Source organism: Engraulis encrasicolus, chromosome 1 (assembly GCF_034702125.1).
Source record: "Engraulis encrasicolus isolate BLACKSEA-1 chromosome 1, IST_EnEncr_1.0, whole genome shotgun sequence".
Lineage (NCBI taxonomy): Eukaryota > Metazoa > Chordata > Actinopteri > Clupeiformes > Engraulidae > Engraulis > Engraulis encrasicolus.
In genome coordinates, this window is record NC_085857.1 from 47,088,608 (window position 1) to 47,091,107 (window position 2,500).

Sequence of the window (2,500 nt, forward strand, 5' to 3'; positions counted from 1 at the left end):
TGTTTAGTTCGTACTATCTTGTCATTTTCACCTTGCATTCTCATGTTTCTCACTGTGTCCTGTGCAGAAAGCAAATGTCTATCAGAACAAGATGCCTGCCTTCCGCCATAAAAAATATATTTGTTTGTGTGCTACTGTATAGAGATGAGGGCGCTTGAATGTGGATGGGTGTTAACATCTACCGTTTGTGCATGACATGCATTCTGCTGTGAAGCTCTTTCCCTGTCTTTTAATTATGTCTGAATGCACATTTTTCTCTGCAGCTACAGAGGGCTTGGACATTTGTTGTACCTAGAACAATCACAAACATTAAGGGCATAACCATTAAGGGTATAACCTCATTCAAGCCTCACTCGCTAATTTTCGGCGAAGGGTGAATATGCCCGTCGACAGGCCCATCTGCAGTAAGAGTGAAAAGTGAAAGTGAAAGCCCATTGGGAAACTCCCACTCCTATTGTCATTGTGACACAGCACTCCACAGCACACAAGTGAACACTGCACACTGCACACAACGAAATTGCATTTATGCCTCACCCGTGCAAGGGGGTAGCCCTCAGTGGCGCCCCATGGGGAGCAGTGCGGTGGGACGGTACCATGCTCAGGGTACCTCAGTCATGGAGGAGGATGGGGGAGAGCACTGGTTGATTACTCCCCCCACCAACCTGGTGGGTCGGGAGTCGAACCGGCAACCTCTGGGATGCAAGTCTGACGCCCTAACCGCTTACCCATAACTGCGGCTACTGGATGATAATCAAGTACATGTATTTGTATATTAAGTCCCTGTGTGTGTGTGTGTGTGCGTGTGTGCGTGTGCGCGTGCGTGCGCGTGCGTGTGCGTGTGCGTGTGTGTGCTTCCAGGGTAGCGACAGACCATAATAGAGACAACACTACTGCGATCTTGAGGGAGTGGCTGATCCAGGTGCAGAGCCTCTACCACTATGTGGAGTGGAGACCGCAAGAGGAGCCCAGGTATTAACACACACACACACACACACACACACACACACACACACACACACACACACACACACACACACACACACACACACACACACACACACACACACACACATATATTAGTACGCATGGGCATGTAAGCAGGAGTACGCTTGTAGTAGCCCTGAATACATACACACACACACACACACACATGTTAGTACGCATGGGCATGTACGCTGCGGTACACTTGCAGTAGCCCTGAATCAATATACACAGAGAGACAGCCACATACTTTAGTACTCGTGGGCATGTATGCCACGGTACGCTTGCAGTAGCCCTGAATAGGGACAGACACATACGCACACACACATGTTAGTACGCATGGGCATGTATGTCGGAGTACGCTTGCAGTAGCCCCACACATAGGGACAGACACAGATGCATGCATTAGTAGATATATAATAGGGTAAAAAGAAAACGTACACACGCACACATTATTATGCATGGACATGTACACCGGGCTACGCTTGATGTAGCCCTGAATACACACATGNACAGACAAACGCACACACACACACACACACACACACACACACACACACACACACACACACACACACACACACACACACACACACACACACACACACACACACACACACACACACACACACACACACACACACCAGATCCTCTACCTCTATCACACACACACACAGCAAAAGAATGTAAGTTGTCTGTGCTCTCTAAACGTGTCTGTCTGTCTGTCTGTCTGTCTGTCTGTCTGTCTGTCTGTCTGTCTCTTCTTCAGTGCGTACGAGGATGAGACGGGTCCTAAGCAGTGGACCAACTTGCGCTATGAGCATGTGATGAAACTGCGGCAAGCCGCCCTGGAGGCGGCGCGGGACATGTGGGCCGACTACTTCCTGGTACATCACTTTAAATCCTCCCCCCTCTATTTTCAGGGATACACACTACGTCCTGGTACGTTACTTAAAATCCTCCCCCCTCTTTTCATAGAAACACAATACTTCCAGGTGCATCACTTTAATCCCGCTGTATCTCCCTCCTCTCAGGGAAACACACCACGACGTCCTGCTACGTCCCTTTAAATCCTCCCCCCTCTTCTCAAGAAAACGCTACTTTCTGGTGCGTCACTTAAATCCCCCCCTCCTCAGGGAAACACATTACTTCCTGTTACGTCGCTTCAAAGCTTCCCTCTCTTTACCGGTAGGGGAAAAAAGCAGTCTGAGCACAGGCAGGGTTTTCCAATGAGTCTCTGTGATGTTTGCGCTTTGCAGCAGTGGTCTGTCTGTGCTTCGACTGTGTTTTTCCGCTCTGGAAAATAGTCCTCAAACTAAGCTAATGTCAGTGCTGATGGATTTGGACAATGGCTGAGTCGCCTGCAAAACGCTTCAACCCAGGTGTCTGAGTGCTGGGAGACATTTTATTTTACTTAGGGGTGGCCAGGCCCGCCGACAGGGGGGGACAACCGGGCTTTTTGTCCCGGGCCCAGGGATAGGGGGGCCCAGAACTGGGCCCTCATTAAGTTTGTGATTAA

The 2,500-nt window shown here is 49.6% G+C and overlaps 1 protein-coding gene across 1 annotated transcript in view; it reads left to right on the forward strand.

The window, feature by feature from the left end:
- Nucleotides 1–2,500, forward strand: part of colgalt1b (collagen beta(1-O)galactosyltransferase 1b) — a 32,117-nt gene that overhangs the window by 13,034 nt on the left and 16,583 nt on the right. The window contains exons 2-3 of the mRNA XM_063204043.1: nucleotides 859–969; nucleotides 1,751–1,868. Of these exons, the coding sequence (XP_063060113.1) occupies nucleotides 859–969; nucleotides 1,751–1,868 (229 nt within the window). The remainder of the gene's footprint in view (nucleotides 1–858; nucleotides 970–1,750; nucleotides 1,869–2,500) is intronic.